The sequence below is a fragment of the Terrapene carolina genome, unplaced genomic scaffold (assembly GCF_002925995.2).
Source record: "Terrapene carolina triunguis isolate 2854851 unplaced genomic scaffold, T_m_triunguis-2.0 Scaffold66, whole genome shotgun sequence".
Taxonomy (NCBI): domain Eukaryota; kingdom Metazoa; phylum Chordata; order Testudines; family Emydidae; genus Terrapene; species Terrapene triunguis.
This window is the reverse complement of record NW_020664417.1, coordinates 61,213,965-61,234,732: the sequence shown is the minus strand read 5'-3', so window position 1 is coordinate 61,234,732 and position 20,768 is coordinate 61,213,965. Positions and strand designations below refer to the sequence as shown.

The 20,768-nt window shown below is 44.1% G+C and overlaps 1 protein-coding gene across 3 annotated transcripts in view; it reads right to left on the bottom strand.

Moving 5' to 3' along the window:
• PDS5A (PDS5 cohesin associated factor A) overlaps nt 1–20,768 on the bottom strand; it is a 156,766-nt gene that overhangs the window by 31,634 nt on the left and 104,364 nt on the right. For all 3 annotated transcript variants that reach the window (XM_026647975.2, XM_026647973.2, XM_026647974.1), the window contains exons 17-20: nt 19,309–19,424; nt 18,350–18,455; nt 5,545–5,705; nt 1,937–2,060 (exon numbers count right to left, since the gene is read on the bottom strand). In XM_026647975.2, the coding sequence (XP_026503760.1) occupies nt 1,937–2,060; nt 5,545–5,705; nt 18,350–18,455; nt 19,309–19,424 (507 nt within the window). The remainder of the gene's footprint in view (nt 1–1,936; nt 2,061–5,544; nt 5,706–18,349; nt 18,456–19,308; nt 19,425–20,768) is intronic.

Here is a 20,768-nt window from a genome sequence, read left to right as displayed (position 1 = left end):
AGGAAAATCCGGACGTATGGTAACCCTAATCTAGTCAAACCCCTGCACTGAGGCAGGACTGAGTAATAACAACTAGACCATCCTTGACAGGTGTTTGTCTAACCTCTTAAAAAACTCCAATGACTGCTATTCCATAACCTCTCTAGGTAATTTGTCCAGTGCTTAACTACCTTTACAGTTAGGAAGTTTTTCCTAATGTCTAACCTAACTCTCCCTTGCTACAATTTAAGCCCATTGCTTCTTTTTCATGCATGTCCTGAGTGGGACAGGGGTGGGTCCAGGCAGTGGGATTGGGGGGAGGGAGGTCGAGGGAGTCGGTGGGTGTGTGGGGATGGACTGGGGGAAGCAGGGTGGAGGAACTGAGGGGGACAGGACTGGGACTGGGGGGGTGCTGAGGGGGATGGGACAGGACTGGGATGGGGGGAGTAGGATAGGGGCTGAGGGGAGCATGAATGGGACAGGGTAGAGAGCTGTGTAGAGTGGGGTGGGCCGGGGGAGACAATGGGGCTGGGCTGGGCAGGGTTGGGGGGTTGGGGAGAGGGACAGGGTCTGGAGGGGATGAGACAGAGGGGAGCAGTACTGGAATGGTGGGAAGTTGAGGGGGTGGGACAGCAGGGGGAGCAATGGGGGTGGGATGACGGGAGAGGCTGAAGAAGAGATTTGGGGTAGGGCAAGGCTGAGGGCAGTGGGTTGGGGGGAGCAGGGGGACTGTGGGGGAGGCTGTTGGAACGGGGGCAGGGACTGAGGGCAGTGGGTTCGGGGTGGGAGGTACAGGGGAGGCTGAGGGAACAGGGTCAGGGTGGGGCCTGAGGGCAGTGGGTCTGAGGGGAGCCCCCCCAGAGGGACCTGCCAGGGGGCCAGGTGAGCCCAGCAGAGCTTACCTGGAGCGGCTCCCAGGAAGCATGCAGCAGGCAGGTCCCTCCCAGTCCCTCTGGCCCCTTCCTAGGGTCGGGTTGAGTCGAGGGGAGGGGGGCAGGGCTCTCTGCCCGGCGACAGCTGCCTGCTGCCGGAGTCTACAAGCCCCGCCCCGCTGCAGCACGCAGGGGAGTGAGACCTCCCTGCCTCTCGGTGTGCCGGGGCAGGGAGAGGGCTGCGCTCTGCAGGCTCCTGCCGGCCAGGCAGGGGGCCCCGTGGGCTGACACCGCCGCGCCGGGAGCTCTCAGCTGGGCGCTGCCCCAGGGCCCAGGGAGGAAAGGTGAGTGGCGCCGGCGGCGCTGGCTTGCCGCGGTTCCCCCAGCGCGGCTGTCCTGTCCTCGCTTTTAGGTCTTTAAATAGCCGTCCGGGGGGAAATCCCGGACCTTTTTAGCTTTTTACAAATTCCCCCCGGACGGCTATTTAAAGACCCAAAAGCCGGACATGTCCGGGGAAACCCGGACATATGGTAACCCTATTTTTAGGATGGGTGGCCTTGTGCAGTGGCTAAAGACCAAAAAAAAAAAAAAAAATCAGATAACTCAGCTACATGGAAATTTAATATTTTAAAATAAATCCAGTTACATTGTGAACAGAAGTAACTAGCCTGACCACAATTAGGTGGAGAGCTTTAGGAGGCAAAGCTAGAAAACATCTGTGAACAGAGCCTTCTATCAAAGCATAAGTGACGTGCATTTCCCTTTCATCATAATAGTTGCCAGAATACTGAGAAGGGATATTTTCTCTGTGTATGCTAGAAGTGTTACTCAGTGTCCAGACAGTGTCACTGGGGGTAGGGGAAGAGCATGTATTTGCACTCTCTCCTAAGTTTTACTAGAAACAGCTTAAGCACAGAGTTCCAGCACTAAGGGTTCAATTCAGTCTTCCAGCTCCTGAATTATGCATGGATTCTACGGTAATCAAGATGAAGTTAGTTTTCTTAATTGCAACTTTAAAAGTGAAAAGATGCAAATTATTTTAACAAAATTCAATAAAAACATTATACCAAATTTGGCAAACATACCTCAAAGATCTGTGCAAGTTGCACTTCTTTATTTGAGAATATGGCATGTATACAGTGGACAGCCTGTTTTGCTTGGTGAGGAGTACCTCTCTTTGCTTTCTGATGTAAAATAGGAATTAATGTCCTGCAAAAATTAAACACAATATTTCAAAATAAAACATTTATAATGAACAAAAAATTAATTCCAGTAATATTTGCTGGCTGAACTCTTCACCAATGCAGGTCCCTGATCACAGAATTAAAATCTTCAGCATCAAGCTCTCTTTTGAAAGCTGTTCAGGAAGGATAATGAGACAAATGCATGTAAACAACTAACCCTCATCTAGAAATTGAATCATATGTTAAAAAAGGAAAGTGTATTGTAAAGCACAATATACTTCACCAGTAAATAGATTATTTGCCATTCACTTTTCACTAATAAAGTCCATACATTCTCTACAGAAGCAGAGGTAGCAAGAACAGATTGAAGCAGTGTTCACAGAATTGGAACAATGAAGTCTCAGGTTTGTTTTTTTTCCTTAAAGTAGGAAAACTGGAAGAACGCTAAAGTATGTTAACAATGTGAGCAGAGTATTCCAAGCTGGTGTCTGTCTGAATGACTCCCTCTTAACTAGAGAAGTCTTCCATGGTAGGTTTAATTAAGTGAATAAGGAAACAAGATAGTGCAGGATTCAAATTAATTGTGAGCTCGCCAATATAAATGAGGATTACACCAGATTTCCAAGAAGGCGGTATTAGATGGCCGTACTCTCTTGTGATAGTACTGAAATTATCAGTGGTCTTAGAAAAATCATGTTATTTAAATATTGATATAGCGCCATAACTTCGTATTGTGCTTTACAGAAAATAGAGACCCTATCTCTGCCATAAAAAATTTACAATAGAAATCATATAATCTTTGGAAACAATAGTGAATAGATGAAAAAAGGGACAGACTAGTATTGCAACAAATGAAGTTCTGAAATACATGTTGATTAGAGGTTGATTGTGTACAGCTAGATAAAAGTAGTGGGCTCTGAGTAAAGATTTTAAAGCTGAGACTGAGGACAACATGCACTGTCAAAGGGAGGTCATTCCACATAAAGAGCAGCATGAAACCAGGGCACAAAAATGAGTGGGAGAAGGAAACAAAGAGAACATCAAGGTGAGAAGAGTGGGCAGAGCATAAAGCACAATACAAGGAGTAGGGTTGAATCCAGAAAAGGGTCATGCAGTGCCATGAAAGTGACTCTTGCCATTGTGACCCCAACCCAAACTTCACAAGCAGGAGCTCTAGGAGAAACCCTAGGGACCCTGCCCAGCCGAGACTCTGGGGTCAGGGAGCATGCTATTTGCTGATGAGGTGGATTGAAAATGTGTGCGTATTGTGTGTGTCTGGTATGTGGCAAGGGTGACAGTGCTGTGGAGGTGGGTAAAGAGTCCTTTGCTTTTTTCTGTAGCCATATGAGAAATAGGATTCTACCCTCTCTGATGAGAGTGAGGGACTTGGCAGGGGGTAAGTTAGCTCCACCTTATGTGTGAGCCAGAGATACAGTTAAGTTGGAACTGACCCTTGCGTATCAATCACTCCATTGTACAATGAAGTCCTTTTGGGATCTGCTGAGGTTCCTCACTATGGTGGCACTGGAGTGGTCAAGGCCAATAGTGCTTGGTAACTTTAACATCCACATAGACAATGAGTCATCTGAAAAACCCAGGATTTCATGGTCACCAAGGAGCTATCCCAGATGGTTCTGGGCACAAATCATAGTTAGGCACATACTTAGTTTGGTGTTTGGGATTGCAGTGGAGGTGGAGATTCTCGATGTTATCCCCATGTCACAGACTAATCTTTGGCTCGTTTGATTTCGAGTTGGGGCTCACCTCCCTTGTCTGGACTAGGGACCTGTTTTGATAGTCTTCTCTCAGAAACTAGAGCAGGGGTTCTCAAACTGGGGGTTGGGACCCCTCAAGTGTCACGAGATTATTACATGGGGGGGGGGGTCCACGAGCTGTCGGCCTCCACCCAAAACCGCACTTTGCATCCAGCATTTATAATGGTGTTAAATATATAAAAAAGTGTTTTAATTTATATGGGGGGGTGGAGGGGGGGTGGAGAGTCGCACTCAGAGGCTTGCTATGTAAAAGGGGTCACCAGTACAAAAGTTTGAGAACTACTGAACTAGAGGGACCTGAGGAGTTCCAAAAGGGTCTGAGGGAGAACTCCTTTCCTCAGACAGACTATTGATGGACTGGTGAATTACTGTAATACTCTGGTCCTCAATCATCAATGAAGTGCCCTCTGGGACTCTTTTCCACAGTTTCTGCCTCACAGGTCACCTTGATTTATAGAGGGCCTGCAACAACCAAAGCAAAAGAGAAGATGGCCAGAATGGCGGTGGTGCAAATCTAGACTCAAATCTGACGGATTGCAACAAAGATTTTTATAACTCCCATCTTGTGGTTGCGAGAGAGGCAAAGAAATGGTTCTTTGCTTCCACCATCATATCTGAAAAATCTTATTTAGTTTGCTTGGTTAATCTGAGGAATTTTTTGCTCAGTTGATGAATCAAGTATCTCCAGTTGAGGGAATTTCTTCATGTCGGATAAAATTGCTCAAATTCAAGTCATAGCTATCTGCCTCAGCACATCATGTTCTGGGGGTGTCAAACCCTAAGGTCAGGTCTATACTAGGAGCACTTTGTCAGTATAGCTATACTGGTATACGATACTGGCAAAGCATGCCTAGTGTGGATGCAGTTTATGCTGGCATACCTTATTTCAGGCCCCCTGCTTTCCCCACTGCAGAATTTGGCGGCTAGATTGCGAGACAGTGTTTCCTTGCACAAGCACACGAAACCTATGCCTTATGATCTGCACTGGCTGCCTACTGATTTCTAGATTGATTTTAGGTGTTGGTTTTGATTTACAGAGCCCTACACGGCTTGAAAACTGCTGAAGAAATTGCCTCTCTTTCCCCTCATGTCTCGGGCAGTTATAGTTAGCAGAAGCACCTGAGATGGAACCCACGACTGACAGACAGCAGGTGTTCTTTGTTGAAGAAATGGTTTTACTCACGAAAGCTTATGTCCAAATAAATTTGTTAATCTTTAAGGTGCCACTAGACTCCTCATTGTTTTTGTTAGAATATCCCATATCTTTGGAAGTGGTTTCCAACTTGGTCCATAATAACCAAAGTTTTTAACCTTCAGGGGTCATCTTTTCTCCATTTCTCAAAAAAATGGGAGAGGCTGCGTGAAGGAAAGCATTGGGTAGAAATAATGGGGGATTAAATTAAATCTTTATGATATCTTTGTTGTTGCTGGTATTTTAAAATGGGAGGTAGACTAGATCCTGCTTTTTAAGTGTATATTTTAAGGAGTTTTTTTAATAATGTATTTATATTAAACCTACAACAAATACATAAAAATAAAGTGAGGACAAGGAGTTTAAATGTGAAAAGAGACAGGGAACCAGTGACGGGATCAAGGTGGTGGGGTAAAAGGCATACAAGTTCACAGCAACAGGAAAGGAAGATTATTTTAGTAGCAACATGGTGAATACGCTAAAGGAGGGGACAGACTTTTAAGTGTTAAAGGCACTACCAGTATGTGAAGAAATACACTCACGATCTTATCTGCGGCAGGTCTGTTTCTATTTTGTGGCCTGTGTTTCTGAAAATCTGAATAGCTGCCTCAGCTACCTTATCATCTTCCATCCTGAGGCACTGCAGGAGAGACTCATATGTCTCTGCAGAGTGGAACGAGGTAGGATGTGTGAAAGACAAAACCTGTAGATACATAGCAAAACCAAAAAATGTTTTTGCACATGCATAATGGATTACCAACAAACAAAATGATTTCCACTTATGTTTCTTTATGAGAAATAACAGTAGCATGTTTATGCCATTTCATATAAGGTGCTTCTTGTAACACATCTTAAGATGCATCTTAAAATACATTAACTAACATTTTGTTTTTCAGGGCTCCCCATCCATTACTTTTTTTTAAAAATTGGATTTTTAAATATTTGAACATATTTATTCAAGACATTATTATAATACTTAGAACTTGTTTTATAGCTCAACCTATGTAAGCAACACTTTCCCCTCATTTTGAGAAATCTCAAAAGCGTAATTTCTCCAGAATCTTAAATAATTGGGTAAAAAAAGAATGACCAGGTTTGATTGATATCCATTTTAATCTAAGTCACAAACATTCAAGCACATCTTGTAAAGGAATTACCTAGCTAATAATTTTTTCCCAAACCTGCAGGGATTCAAAGCTGGCCACAAGGAGAACAAGTAGCTATCACAAGGCAAAACTACTCTAAGAATACAGGAATTCAGAAAACATGTGTTAGGAAGGGGGAAAATAGTCAAATGGATGTCCAATAGGATGCAAGTACTATACCTTTGGATTAATCTGAGCTGGGCTTCCAGGATAAGAGTTGCACACTATACACATATACTACAGGACAGGCCCAACAAGGAAAACAACAGATCATCACTGGCCATCACGTACAGCCCCCAGCTAAAACCTCTCCAGCACATCATCAACGATCTACAACCTATTCTGGAAAATGATCTCTTACTCTCACAGACCTCTCACTGTCCTTGCTTACAGACAGCCCCTGAACCTGAAGCTCACCAGCAACTACACACCACACCACAGAAACACTAACCCAGGAATCAATCCCTGTAACAAACCCTGTTGCCTACTCTGTTCCCATATGTATTCTAGCGACACCATCAGAGGACCCAACCACGTGAGCCACACCATCAGGAGCTCATTCACCTGCACATCTACTAATGTGATATATGCCATCATGTGCCAGCAATGCCCTTCTGCCACGTACATTGCCCAAACCAGGCAGTTTCTACATAAAACAATAAATGGACTCAAATCAGACATCAGGAATGGTAACATACAAAAGCCGGTAGGAGAACACTTCAATCTCCTTGGACATTCTATAACAGATTTAAAAGTAGCCATACTTCAACAAAAAAACTTCAGAAACAGACTTCAAAGAGAAACTTCTGAGCTACAATTCATTTGCAAATTTAACACCATTAATTTGGGCTTGAATAGGGACTGGGAGTGGTTGGTTCACTACAAAAGCAATTTTCCCTCTCTTGGTATCGACACCTCCTCCTCAACTATTGGGAATGGACCACATCCACCCTGATTGAATTGGCCCTGTCAGCACTGGTTCTCCACTTGTAAGATAACTCCCTTCTCGTCATGTGTCAGTATATTTATGCCTGCATCTGTAATTTTCACTCCATGTATCTGAAGAAGTGGTTTTTTTACCCACGAAAGCTTATGCCCAAATAAATGTTATTCTTTAAGGTGCCACCGGACGCCTCGTTGTTTTTACACACATATAGACATCAGATATAAAGAAATTCTTTGAAAGAGTATCTTACCACAGAGCCAAGAAAGGAAAGGTTACTCACCTTGTAGTAAATGGAGTACTTCGAGATTATGTTGTCCCTATGTGCAGTGCACTTCAGGTTGTGCATGTGCTCCACGTGCCCAGGACTCAACATTTTTCTAGCAGTGTCCATTCGGGCCACGCGAGAGTCCCTGCTTTCATCATGCTCCACACTGAGGACTGATAGACTGCCAACATTTCAGTTCCTTCTCCTCCCTATACCCCACAAAAGGACCCGAGGACACAGGGAAAAGGGGCAGGTAGTGCACTACGCTTAGGAACAATACATCTCAAAGAACTCCAGTTACTACAAGGTGAATAACCTTTCCTTCTTTGAGTGCTTGTCCCTATAACTTACTGCACTTCAGGTGATACACAGGAAGTTTTCCTCCTCCTCCAGAAGTGGTGGGTGTCCAGAGCCCTGTACCATGCAGAACAGCCCTGCCCATGGAGGCCTCTGAGGGAGCCGATTGCACCAGGGCATAATGTCTCATGAAGGTATGCACAGAGCTCCAGGTTGCTGCTCTGTAGATGTTAATACAGACTTCTCTAAAGAAGGCGACTGAGGATGCCTGGGCTCGCGAGTATGTTTTCACACTGCCTCCAAAGGGACACTGTTCAATTCATAACAGAGCACTATGCAGCCCGAGATCCACTTTGACAGCCTCTTGACGAAAAGGCCTCTTTGTCATCCTCTCTGCAAACAAGAGGAGAAGTCTAGGAGACTTCTGGAATGCCTTTATCCTTTGTAGATAAAAGGCAAGGGCCCTACACACATCCAGACAGCACCACTTCGTCTCTTCTCTCCTGGCATCTGGCTTAGGGTATAATACAGGGAAGTGGGCGCTTTGATTGATGTGAAAGTCTGATACCACCTTACGGACAAACCTCGGGAACAGTTTCAGGAACAACTTGTCCTTGTGGAAGATAATGTGTATCAATGATCTCCCATGAGTCCCCTTAATTCACCTATCCTCCTGGCTGACATGATTATAATCAGGAATGCTACCTTCATGGAAAGGTGTAGCAAGGAGCAAGATGGCTCAGACAGTACCCCTGTCAAGAGTTGATAAGACCAAATTTAAGTCTCAGGCTGGCATGGGATTCACCATTGGAGGGAAGACCCTAAGTAAGCCCTTCAGGAACCAGGATGTGACTAGATACGAGAACATATAGTTTAGGTGCCCACTGGTGGGTGGAACACACTGATGGTTGCTAGGTGGACCCTAAGGTAGCTGAGAGAGAGCCCCAAGGATTTTAAGGAGAATTGGTAGTCTACCACAACTGACACCCCAGATCACAGAAAGAAAAGTCCCTATTGACCACACCAGATTGCAAACCTCTTCCATTCTGTGTAGTAGCACGTACTGGTAGCATTCTTCCTATTGCTACTCAGTAGGGCCCTGAGCAGGCCTCTCTAGGTTCAAAATCCATCCAAATCTATACCCTCATGTGTAGAGTGGATGAGTTGGGATGGCGAATCCTGCTGTAATTCTGTGCCAAGAGATCTTGAACCAGGGAAGGCCAGGCTGATAGCTACAACAGTGTGGGTTACCAGAACTGACGGGCCCAACCCAGCCCTATGAAAATAACCTGCACTTTGTCCTGCCTGATCTTCCTTAGTAACCGGGGAAACAAAGGGATCAGGGGAAACACATATCTCAGGATCCCTGACCATTGCATGAGGAAGGTGTCACTCAGAGAGCCCAGGCTGCAAACACCACTTCGGAGCAGGACTCCTCTCACTTTTAGTTCACATTGGGAGAAACAAGCCTGTGATCACATGACCACAAAAGTCCCACTTGTGCTCTCTGGAGAAAGATCTCCTGAGGGAGTCTGCCAGGGTGTTCTGAACCCCTGGGAGATGGATGGCAATCAGGGCAATTTGAAGAGGTATGCACAAGTTCCACAGGGTGATGGCCTCTGTGCAGAGTTGCAGGAAATATACTCCTTCCCTGCTTGCTGATGTAGTAGACTGCCATCATGTTGTAGACAATACCTATAACAGATATTACCTCACCCACCTTGTCTCTCTGCCACCGTGTTGTTTAACAGCACCTGGACTGACTGGCCATGAAGTGAGGGGGCAACAGCTTGCAGATCAACTCCAGCACATTGAGGTCAAGCATAGATTCCCAAGAGGACAATGTCCCTTGGGCCACCTGCCCCTCTATGTGGGCCCCACAACATACTAGGGATGTGTCTGTGGTCACAATCCTCACTATGAGCAAGGAACTGAACAAGGTCCTCTTCCCACCCCACCCCACCCACACACCTTTTCCCTGTCCACTCACCAGCCCAGGGAGTCCAAGGCCCTTTGAGGAATTGAAACTAGAAAGTGGAGGCTGTGTCCGCCCAGAGCGTAAACAGACTGAGCCACACTTGCAGGTATCTGAGGTGGAGCCTTGTAAATGGGGTCCCATGACTACTTGCAGGCATATTACCCAACAGGGCCAGGCAAGACCAAATGGACATCCTGGGGCTCATCCAGATTTGCTATATAAGCCTGTTGATGGCTAAGAAACTGTTGTCTGGTAGGTACGCCCTTGGTGACACCACATCCAGCCTTGCTCCTATAAACTCTATAGTTTGTGTGAATACCAGGGTGGACTTGTCCTATTTCACTCTGAGACCCAGTCTCTCATACAGGTCCAGAAGTTTTAGTTAGGAAGTGAGGGTGTGTCTTGTGCCACTAGCTCCCCTGTTCTCCTGGCCAAAATGATGGCTATGAGGAACAAGAGCTAAAGGGACAAATGAAGGAGGGAAGTTTCCCATAGGTTCAAACAGGCGTTTCCTCAGAGCACTGAGCACTAAGTTGAGGTCTCATAGTGGAGTATGTTCCTTGACAGGAGGAAAAAGGTTGAATAGACCTTTAATAAACCTTGCAGTGGTCGAGTGAGTCAAGTCTGAAAATCCCTTGATGGAGGGATGAATGGCTGTTAGGGCAGCTAGGTGAACCTTGATTGAGCTCATTGATAATCCTGCAGTTTTTAAATGTAGTGAGTAATGGAGAATGTGTGTGTCAGGCAGGACTTGAGAGGAGGCATAGATCAATGGTTGCTCCAAGCCTGGAAGTGTTTCCACCTCTGTAGGCAAGATTTGCTTGTCAAGGATTTCTTACTATTAAGCAGTCCTGTTTGTACCTCTGTGGAGCAATCTTGATCTACACCAAAAAGCCAACTAGTAGGTAGGTCGTGAGGTGAAGTGCCCAGAGGCTGGGGTGGGTGATGGATTCCAACTCCTGAGTAAGGATATCCACTGTCAGGGCAAGGCAGAAAGGAGGTTATTGAGACATGGGCACCAGCTCTGGGAACGACACCTATCTCAGCCACTACAGTGCTATGAGGATGGCTACTTATATCTCCCGTTTCAATTTGTTTAGGACTTTAGGCAGTGAAGACATCCAGGGATAAGCATATAGCAATACATGAGGCCAATGGAAGACTAGGGCCTCACCAGTTGAGTTGCAGCCGTACTCTTCCCCTTGAACAGAATTGTCCACACTTTGTATTAGATTTCTTTGCAACACCATACATCTCCAGATTACCCAAAAAAAGACACATCCTTCGGAATTCCTCATTGTTCAGCTCCTGCAGGTGGAAATGTCTGCTGAGCAAGTCTGCCATTGTGTTCTGAAGTCCTTGAAATAAACCACTGAGACCTGTATGGGGCATGATATGCACCAGTTTTACAATGTTACAGATAAGGACTGGGATCTTGCTCCTCCATGTTGATTGATATAATATATTGCTGCTCTGCTGTCCAGCATTATTCTGATTGGGTGGCCCCTGATGTGGGGTAGAAAGTGCTGATAAGCAGCAAGAACAACTCTCCGCTCTAGTATGCTGATGTGGAGGATCACCTCCTGAGGGGTCCATTTGCCTTGAGCTGTGAAGTTCTGAAATTGTGCGCCCAGGCCTATCAGGCAGGTGTCTGTAGTGATGATCCTTGTGGGAAGAACCTGCAAGAATGGAACTCCCTCACATACTTTTTGTGGATCCTTCCACCAACTTAGAGAATTGAGGACCCTCTGAGGTATGGACACCCGCTTTGATAAACTGTGCTTGTTGGGGGTGTAGACGGTTCTCAGCCAGGCTTGAAGACATTGGAATGTATCTTGCTAAGGGTGTCACAAACGTACAAGCTGCCCTATTGCCCAGGAGTTGCAATCAGGCCCTTGAAGTGGTTGTCAGGCTCTGTTGTACTGTAGAAATGTGATTGGATATTACGGCAAACCTTTCCATAGGTAAGTATGCTCTGGCAGTGGAGGAGTACAGAGTAGCCCTGATGAAGTCTCCAAGTTGAGTGGACATGAGTGCACACTTTTCTATATTGAGGCAGAGGCCCAGGGAACAGAACAGTGATATGGCTGTGTGGGTTCCTATCTAAACCTCGAGAAATGAGTGATCTTTCAGGAGCCAACCATCCAGGTATTCCCATCTAGCGAAGATGGGCTGAGACTGCCAAGAGGACTTTGGTAAAAGCCTCTTGGGGCAGTGAAGAGGCCAAAAAGAGTAGGATGTGATACTGGTAGCAGTCCTTACCCACCACAAAACGTAGGAAACAACTTTGGAGAGGTGGGTGGCTATATGAAAACAAACATCCTGAAGGTCAAGGGAGACAAACCAATCTCCTGAATCCAGGGAGGGAATTATTGTTGCTAGGGTTATCTTTCTGAACTGTTGAGGGTGGACAAAACTGTTCAAAGTCCCAAGATCCAGAACTGGTTTCCATCCTCCGTTTTCATTTGGGAATAAGAAGTACCAGGAACAGAATCCTTTCCTGACAAAGTCCAGTGGAACAGATTCAATCACTCCCAGGCTTGGGAGGGATTGTTACCTCTTGCCTCAAGACACCCTCATGAGAGCACTCCATAAAGAGGGACAGGGAGAGGGTGCTCCTCAACTGCATGGCATAACCCATAGACAACTCCAGAATCCATCTGTCTCAGGTGATGAGCTCCCAGGGAGGCAGAAAATGGGAGAGATGATCCCCATAAAGGTGGAGGGGAGATAGGTACAGAGCAGGATCTGGAGCAAGAGAGAGCTCATGACCCTCAACTAACAAGTCAAAAAGGTTGTTTTGAGGATGTTGGCAACTTGGAAGTCACTGCAGAGTATGGCCCTTTCTTAGCATACTTGAGCTTCTTTTGGGGAAGTTCAGCCAATCAGGCGGACTCGTAGAGGACTGGGTGAGAGCATTGCACTGACTGTGATCTACTGTATTTTCTCTTTGATGCAGGTGCATAGATGCAAAGATTGTAGTGTCGCCCAGGAGTCCTAAAGTGAATGAAGGTATCAATCTATAGGAACATGGAACATTGAACAATTTGGGTCCCTCAAAGGGGAGGTCCCAAACAGTTTTATACCTCCCTTGGAGGCCAGAAAGACTGCAGCCAAAAAGCTTGGCGCATTACCACTGCCATAGCCATGGAACATGCAGCTGTACAGGCTGCATCAAGTGAGGCCTGGAGAGATGCTTTGGCAATTGTCTGGGCATCTGTTATGAGAGCTTGAAATTGTTCCCTCTGGTCCTGTAGCAGATCAGAAAAAATGAGAACTTTAAATAGTTTATAAAATAATATTTTGCCATCACAGCAATTAGTAATTGGCTATTAAAAATTACAAGGAGCTCAGAAGATCTAGCTATTTCAGCTCCGTGTCTGATGGCGCTGAACGGGATCAATGTTGCCTCTTTTGCTCATTAACAGCTTCAACCACTGGGATGTAGGTGTTGGGTAGTAGAAAAAAATACTCCAAGCAGAATACAGTATTTTTTTGTCCGTCTGTTTACACATAGTGGTTGAGGACTGATACAGGCTGATACCATACAGGCTGGGGCCAGTAACACACCATTGACAGGCAAGGCAATTTTGCCCTGAGGTGATATATGGAGGATGTCCAACAAGTCATGTTGGGGTTCCTGTATCAACTCTAACAGAATTTGCAAGGTCTCTGCTATCTGTTTGTTAAGGTCTTGAAATTGTCAGTGTAAGATGGTGGAGGAGGCATAACAACTGCATCTGGCAAGGAGGAGGATTTGTGGTAAGGTGGTGGTTCTTCTTCCTCTGCTTGCTCTTGTTCCTCTGCAAGTTACTCCTGTGAAGCTGTTGCTTTTGACACGTCCTCTTAAGAGATGGAATCCTGTAAAGCTGGTTGCCACAAGGGGCCCCTGGGTTCCAATAAGCCCACTGAGATGGAAAGAGGAAGGGGGAAGGACCACAGGGTTGTCCTTACCAGATTTGCTGGGTGTGTGTCCTGCAAGGGCTTCCTCAGGGTGCACTGCAAAGGAAGGAGGCTGGCATAGTAAAGTAGGGGAGCCTTGTATGGACATCTCAATCAGATGAGGTGTCACTCCCATGTCCATCCAAGGGGCAAACAGTGCAGTACTAGTGGTTGAGTGGGTACTGGAGGTCTAGTCTTGGTTAGATGGTATCAGAGAATATGTTGGAAGTTCCTCTTGGTACCCTCAATGGATTTGTGAGGAACCAGTGACAGTGCTGGTACCAGATAGTACATCAATTCTGGAAGGTAAGTCTGTACTAGTGGGGAGTAGCTCTCAGTAACCTGGAACAACGATGACTCAGGTTTTTCAAGGATCTGAAGATCCTTATGGCAAAGAAGACTAGATGGTACCAACGATTCCGAACACTGACCCTCAGGAGTTAGTATGTTGGGTGGTACTGGAGTGCGATCCATGTACGTGTCTCTGCTGGCAGAGGAAGGCGGTACCAATGACTATTTCAGTTTAACCTTAAAGTCCTTGTGCTTCGGAGGCATTGGGTCTGGTGCCGGCTTTGGTGCCTCCGTGGGTTAACAGACAGCTTTTTGGTACATGGTGTAGTTTCCCTAGCCGGTGCCAGGGTCTCCATACTGGAAGAGATGGGGACCTTAGCAATAACCTGTGTAGGGATGTGAGGTCTCCTGAGATCCAGACCAAAAGGGTGACTTTCCCCTTCTCTTATCCTGTTCCAGGGAATGGGATCTCTTCTTTATTGATGGTCTGGGAAGTTCTAAGGGGTCAGCAGTGACAGTCCCCAAGGGCTCCATGAGTAACTGAATCAGATGCAGGGGCAGGGAGTGACTCAGACCCCAGAGATCTCAGAGAATGTTCCACATCAACAGGAGTTTTAGCCTGTCCTCCCTCAGTTTTTTAGATCTACTTTTAAATCCTGAGCAGATCTTACATTTGGAGGGGATATGAGTCTCTCCCAAGCAGCAGAGACAGCTCGAGTGTCCGTCATGCAGGGACAAGACCTGTGGCAGGTCTGGCAGAGTTTGAAGCTTGGGGTCTTGGGTGTAACTCATAACTCAAGGACAGAGAAAAAATAAAGGCCCAAATCGACCAAATGAAAGAAGGGAGTAAAGAAGAGGGAATTCCGATACTCACTGCAAAGGAATAAAAATATATTAAGCAAGAGAAGTAGCTAGCTAACGGATGTTGTGACACACCATCTTAAGCCACAGTTGACTGAGAAGGAACTGGAGTGGCATGAGTCTACCACCCTCTTTCCCCATCCCCCTCATATCAAAGCACAGGAATATCCAGGAATATCCAGGGCACAAGCAGAGACCTGTGGACGCGGTGACAAAAATCTCTGATCAAAAGTACACAGTGCACATACATAGAAACATAGAAGTGTAGAACTGGAAGGAACTTCAATAGTCATCTAGTCCACTCCTCTGCACTCAAGGCAGGACTAAGTAATAACTAGACCATTCCTAACAGGTGCTTGTCTAACCTGTTCTTAAATACCTCCAATGACAGAGATTCTACAACCTCCCATGGCAATATGTTCCAGTGCTTAACTACCCTAACAGTTAGGAAGTTTTTCCTGATGTCCAACCTAAACCTCCCTTGAGGCAATATAAGCCCATTGCTTCTTGTCCTGAGGTGGAGCACCCAGAGGGACACTACTCGAAAAGAAACACTCTATTCTTGCCCTACACACCTTGGTACCGGCTTATTTCTCTAATGTTCCTTCAGCTATACACCATATACCCCTCACTCCACATAAGCTGCATGACTAATTTCCCCATTAGTGTCCATCTCCCTTGGATTTCTTCCAGATGGCTCCCATATGCGTTTATCTGTCATGCTACCACACTCTTCTTCAAGTCCTTCCTTAGTCCCCTTCTCAGAGGAATATTAACACTCAACAACAAAAAACCTTTATGTTGCATTAAGAAATAATCCAAAAGCGTAACTGTACAGGTGCATGCTAAAATTCTCTGTTCAGTCACAGTGCTATTGTCACCTACCATTCCCCATATTGTGTTAGATAATGCTAACAGACATTGTACAATCTAAATAGTAGTTAATTATATAACACTATCTGGTCAATATACAGGATATTGGTTAATATTGTTAATTCCGTATTAAGAAATGTACCTACATGTGCAAAGACAATGTAATTGTACAGTCTTATTGTAAATGACCCAAAATATGAATAAATAAAATATTTGTTCCCCTGCCCTCAAACCATATGAATACAGTAAACTTTTCAGTGAAAGGTATGAGACAGGTTCTTACCTGCCTTACAAAGTGCCTACAACACTATTGGTGCTATGTAAATAACTAATGTATTATTACAAAATATTGTGTGCCATAATATTTTATAATAGCAATATTTGCCAACTTTTTCCAACTTCAGCTATCTTATTAAACACAATGCAAAATCCTTCCTCTCAAAATCACTTTTCAGGTCTAAACCTCTGAAATTCAAAAGACTCCTTCAAAAATGAAATATATGAGTTTAAGGAAGAACAAAATTCTACATTACATCATCATAACTCATGAATGCTAAATATAGAGCCAATTTGTATAACTTACAGATCTTCTAACACACCATCCAAGAAAATTCAGCAGCAACCTTTTGAGTGTAGAATTAGGTTTGTGCTTATAAAGTAGTACTGATATTCAAAATTCCTTTTTCTGAAGCCTTTCCCTCCCGCCCCCTCCCTTAAAGGCACTTTTTTGGAGGTTTAAGATCTTTTGGGGTGCTTGGCTCCCTAATGTGAGGGGGAAACCAGAATGTGCCTCCTCCACTCAGTTCCTCTCTTCTGCTTTACTCCCCTCTGGTCATGCTTAGAGGGGAAATTTTGTTTTTGCTACTCTCTGGATAATTTCTTCCCAGTGAGATCTTCCATCTGGCAAGCCCTCCCAGCAGCACGAAGGCTCCAGAAGAGATCAAGGAAACTGTAGTTCCAGCAGGATCCAGCTGCTGGTTCCAAGATTGAAGGAAAATCCTGGCTGGAGGAGACATTCTATTTAGGCATTGGTATCCTGTTCATCACCACTCTATTGGTATGCTGCCACTGATTCCAGCAGCCCCTCCTGCCTAAACTTCTATATGGAACTATGACACCTGAGATCCTGGGGGAAGTCAGGTCTTACACAGGGTCAAGGGAATGTACTGGCCCCATGTAGGTAACAAGAGGAATGGTAACCAGGCAGGATGCAGAAAGACTTGTCTGACTTGAGCTACTGTAGATGTAGAGCAGAGGTGGGCAAACTACGGTCCGCGGGTATATGGTGTATAGCTGAAGGAACACTAGAGAAATAAGCCGGTACCAAGGTGTGTAGGGCAAGAATAGAGTGTTTCTTTTCGAGTAGTGTCCCTCTGGGTGCTCCACCTCAGGACAAGAAGCAATGGGCTTATATTGCCTCAAGGGAGGTTTAGGCTGGACATCAGGAAAAACTGTTAGGGTAGTTAAGCACTGGAACATATTGCCATGGGAGGTTGTGGAATCTCTGTCATTGGAGGTATTTAAGAACAGGTTAGACAAGCACCTGTTAGGAATGGTCTAGTTATTACTTAGTCCTGCCTTGAGAGCTGAGGAGTGGACTAGATGACCACTGAAGTTCCTTCCAGTTCTACACTGTTATGTTTCTATGTGTGTGCACTGTGTACTTTTGATCAGAGATTTTTGTCACCCGCGTCCACAGGTCTCTGCTTGTGCCCTGGATATTCCTGTGCTTTGATATGAGGGGGATGGGGAAAGAGGGTGGTAGACTCATGCCACTCCAGTTCCTTCTCAGTCAACTGTGGCTTAAGATGGTGTGTCACAACATCTGTTAGCTAGCTACTTCTCTTGCTTAATATATTTTTATTCCTTTGCAGTGAGTATCGGAATTCCCTCTTCTTTACTCCCTTCTTTCATTTGGTTGATTTGGGCCTTTATTTTTCTCTATCCTTGAGTTATGGGTTACACCCAAGACCCCAAGCTTCAAACTCTGCCAGACTTGCCACAGGTCTTGTCCCTGCATGACGGACACTCGAGCTGTCTCTGCTGCTTGGGAGAGACTCATATCCCCTCCAAATGTAAGATGTGCTCAGGATTTATTTGCTACCTTAATAGGGGTGCAATTGGAAAACTGTTCAGTGTCTTGTAGACATTAGGGGATGGTCTCATGGATTAGACTAGAAAGTGCTGATGATAACACTGACTAACTCCTTTAGCCTCTCTAGAAGTCACTGGAGGATGCAACTCTTTCTAAAGACAGGAGAATTCAGGAGCAATCACATATAATCTTCATATTAAACAAATTTTGCTGCAATATTTAGCATTTGCATTATGAAGACTAAAAATAGCTTTTGGGGAGAAAGGTGTGGAAGGGGAAAAGTATGTAACAGAGGGGCAGGATTTTCCTGCTGCATCTCCCTTTTAGCAGGCATTGGATCTCTGCAGGCTGTTACCGGTTGCTAACATACCAGATTGTAGTTTATTAGATTCTGCTCTAAATATGAAGTAAATGTGAGCTTCCCTCTGTGGTGAGGAAGCTAAGGTCTGAGACAGACAGGCCACACTTAGAAAAGGGGCTTAGGCTGGAGATTACATACTGGTATTTTTGTATTACTCTTCTTCTTAATAAAACCAAATTCCAAGATGTGGTGACTTTTTGACTGTTTACAAGAAGTGGGTAATTTGTTGAAGCTGTTTGGGTACTCCATTACCATACAGTGTAAGAAAACTAATCTACATTGCTGTAGAATACCTTGAGAAGTTCAAGTCCTGCACGAATAGCAGTATCAGGACTTACACCCTCCTCTTCATCATCAGCTGTTCCCTCTATAGATTTATTCATCAGCTTTACTAGTGCGCTAAAATAAGAAATGTTAAATAAAGATATATTATTAAACTTGATTATGTGCATTAACAGAAGCACCATAGATTATTATGACAAAGAATTTTCAGATTAGCTTCATTTAGTTTTGGCAATGAACTAGATTGGTCAGTTTTAAAATCCTTTACTTCCTGTTCTCATGGACTAGTAAAAAGATGTTATGCTTATAGGTTCCTGACTTTTCTGGGGAATATTTTATTTAAAAAGCCATTTCAGTTAAATCAAAACAATATGAAAACACATATATAATAGTTTGGTAAATGATCCCACCTCCCCTCAACACACCTTTTTCCCAAAGCCTTTATTTTGGTGACAAACTGAGCTGGTAGTATTAGCTCAGTTACATAATCAAGCTGCCAGGTAAGTCACAAAAGGAACCCCAAAATTCTCCTCCTCAAACCCACAAAGATAAAGTAATTGATTGAATTATTAGATAGCATTCTGTGTCCAGTGTTAGCTATATGGAAGTTATATATGCCTGTCATCCTCAAATAAGGCCTCCAAATGGTCCATTTACCAATACCATCTTTTATATTAATGTTTCTACAATTTGCACCTCTAAGCCTTAAAAAAAAAAAAAAAAAAAAAAAAAAAAAATTAAAAAAAAATTATAAAAAAATTAAAAACAAAAAAAAAAAAAAAAAAAAAAAAAAAAAAGCAGAAATTAAGTCAAGTTTTCTAGACTGATGGAAATGAAGACAACTATATAAACAATTTTTAAAAATGCAGATAGATACTTCTGTACCAGATGTAAATTAATATGGAAGATAATCCTAGTATTAACATCCTCTTTAAAGTCAGTAATGGGTCAGTATGATCTTCCAGCCTACCTAATGGCTTCTGAGTCAATGTGCACTGGGGCAATTCTTTCCAAAAGAAATTTGACCATCTCCAGGAAAGGATTTGTTGGCTGCTTGGGATTTGCAAGCTTCCGGGCTATCTCCCGCTACAAAAAGAAAAAAGTGTTATATTACAAGCAAAAATCATTACACTAATTTTAATTATTTCTTAAGTGTTATACATTTTGTATTTGTAGAAATAATGCTGAACAAAAGTCAATTCTTCACGAACTAGCTTCACAGTTCATACAATCATTGAAAAGTATGGGCTGTGGCTACCATGGACTTTTAATGGTAGTGATGTGAGTTAGGCATCTATGCACTTTTGTAATGCCACATAGGTTCCTATCTGCACCCGTAGGTGCCTAAATACCTTTATAAATCTGACCCAGTATCTTTTATGCAAATAACCAATGGCTTAAGCACTTCATCCAACTACCTAAGAAAAAACGGTTACTTACTGTGGCACTCTGTACCTCAAAGAAACACCCTGGAATCCCATATTCACCCGTCATATAATTATGATAGATTTCATACAAAGTGTGCCATGTAAGATATCATATGAAAAGTCACAATCTGCTGAAACCCATCATTCTGTCAAAACACGTCTATCATTAGTGTATATGAAATTAGGAGATTTTGTTGTATGATTATTACTGAAATATGTTGTAAGTTTGAGAGTCTTCCAGTGCTAGTTCTCCAGCGACAACAAAGGAGGTGATATTCTCTCAGGAGGGCATTAAACCACCCTTAATCAGCAGGGGAGTGGTAAGCAAGGGACTTACAATGTTGTAAAGAGAGCTTCACAAGCCTTACACAATGGGAGATTGCTCAACTCCATGTAGGGAGACTGGATATCCTGATTTTATAGGGGCAGTCCTGATATTCAGGGCTTTTTCTTATGTAGGTGCCTATTATCTCCCACCCCCGTGCCGATTTTTCAGACTTGCTATCTGGTCACCCTACCTCCGTGACTCAGCAAAGCCCACCAGGACATGTTGGGGCTTATGTTTTCCAGGCACATGAACTGAGGATATAAAATAGGGGACAGTGGCATCATGCTTTTGCCTTTCTCCTCCCCTACATAAGATGGGATGCTGGGAAAACAAAGATTTGGACTGAGGAGACTGGTCCCAAGCTTAAAGGGGAAGCCTGTGTACTGAGAACTGTAACCTACCTGCAATATCCAGTGGGGTGAGGAAAGCTGCTTGATCCAAATACTGCCTAATCTAATAAGGTTTAAGATTTAGACTGTGTGCTTACCTTTTATTTTCTTTGGTAACTATCTCTGATCTTTTGTGCCTATCACTTATAATCATTTAAAAATCTATCTTTCTGTAGTTAATAACCCTGTTTTATATTCTACCGAAAACAGTGTGTTTTGCTTGAAGCGCTTGGGAAATCTCAGCTCAGTTTACAAAGGCTAGTGTGCATCGTCTCTACATCGAGAG